At 51.0% G+C, this 1,430-nt stretch overlaps 1 protein-coding gene across 1 annotated transcript; it reads left to right on the top strand.

Annotated features, from left to right (window-relative positions):
• The first annotated feature begins 3 nt into the window (after positions 1-3).
• Positions 4-1,398, top strand: H310_14918 (hypothetical protein). Its single transcript, XM_008882892.1, has 2 exons — positions 4-243; positions 288-1,398. Exons 1-2 carry the CDS (start codon positions 34-36, stop codon positions 1,272-1,274), a joined length of 1,197 nt encoding a protein of 398 aa, XP_008881114.1. The 5' UTR covers positions 4-33; the 3' UTR covers positions 1,275-1,398.
• The last annotated feature ends 32 nt before the right edge of the window (positions 1,399-1,430 follow it).

Raw genomic sequence — 1,430 nt, 5'->3', positions numbered from 1 at the left:
TGTGTGTGATCTGTCATCATACTTGATATTACCATGGCCGGAGGAGTCTTCTCGCAAAACAGTGCTGAAGGCAAGCTTCGCGGCGCGTGTGCTGTTGCACTCCTGCTCATGGCTGCCGAATTCATCGGTGGCTACGTTGCTGGAAGTCTGTCCATCATGTCCGACGCAGCGCACATGCTCACGGATGTGTTGAGCTTCATCATTTCGTTGGTGGCTCTGCGGCTCTCCAAGTTGCCTCGCACGGTAATTCTATCGATCGCGTCTCAAAGACACTCACACTTGTTTAGGCTACGATGCCGTATGGGTTTCAACGAGCCGAGGTGCTTGGGGCGCTGGTGAGCATTCTGTTCCTTTGGGTCGTCACGGGTATCCTGGTCAAAGAGTCCATTGTTCGCATCCACAACATAGCAGCAAACAATGCCGAAGCAGCCGAAGACATTGTCGACGGCAAAACAATGTTTATCATTGCAGCAATTGCACTTGTGGTGAACGTCATTTTGATGAAGATTCTGGGTCAGCATGGGCACTCCCATGGCTCACACGGACACGCCCACGGCAATCACGGACACACCCACAGCAACCACGGTCACTCTCACCATGGCTCATCGCACAGCCATGACTCTGGCCATGGGAACGCAATGGACGAAACAGTTGACCCATCTGCGCCGTACACACAGCACGACGAGCATACTGCTGAAGAAGTGGCCGCGAACAAGAATCTGAACGTGAAAGCCGCGTACATTCATGTCCTTGGGGATTTGCTTCAGAACATTGGCGTGTTGGTGGCAGGGGCCGTGATCTGGGCCAAGCCGTCGTGGAATGTGATCGATCCGATTTTGACATTGGTATTTGCCATGATTGTTGCGTACACGACTGTCGGAATCTGCCAGACCACGTTGCGCGTGCTCATGGAAGGCACTCCCGTGGAGATGGACACTGCCGAGGTCGAAGCCATGCTGAGAAATCTTCCGTATGTCCACGAAGTACACAACTTGCGCATTTGGTCGATTGGGTCAGATTCCTGTGCCTTGAGCGTACATATCGTCCCCACCAACTCGAAAGTCGACGCTACCACGGACGCACAACACCACGTGCACGAAGCCAACATTGACGGTGCTCCTGCTATCTGTTATGGCTTTGTGCTGCGTCAAGTTGAGCGAGCTGTGCAAACACGTTATGGATTCAAGTATACAACGATTCAAGTCGAAGACAACGATTATGTATGCGACGACACAACGGATAGTGTTGTGCCCAATGCACAAAGTGCCGTTTAGTCATTGTACATGGAGATTACGACCACATCTGTGGCAATTCAAATATTTCGTGAGAAAGGACGACGACTACATTGTACTCGCGATACGTTTAGATACGATTGTACATACACCAGTTGAAATTTGCTCCCTTGTGTTATACTTGAAGTATTCTGTACG

The sequence above is a fragment of the Aphanomyces invadans genome, assembly GCF_000520115.1.
Source record: "Aphanomyces invadans strain NJM9701 unplaced genomic scaffold supercont1.104, whole genome shotgun sequence".
Taxonomy (NCBI): Eukaryota; Oomycota; class Saprolegniomycetes; order Saprolegniales; family Verrucalvaceae; genus Aphanomyces; species Aphanomyces invadans.
The sequence above is the reverse complement of the archived record's forward strand: the minus strand, read 5'-3'. Positions and strand labels throughout refer to the sequence as shown.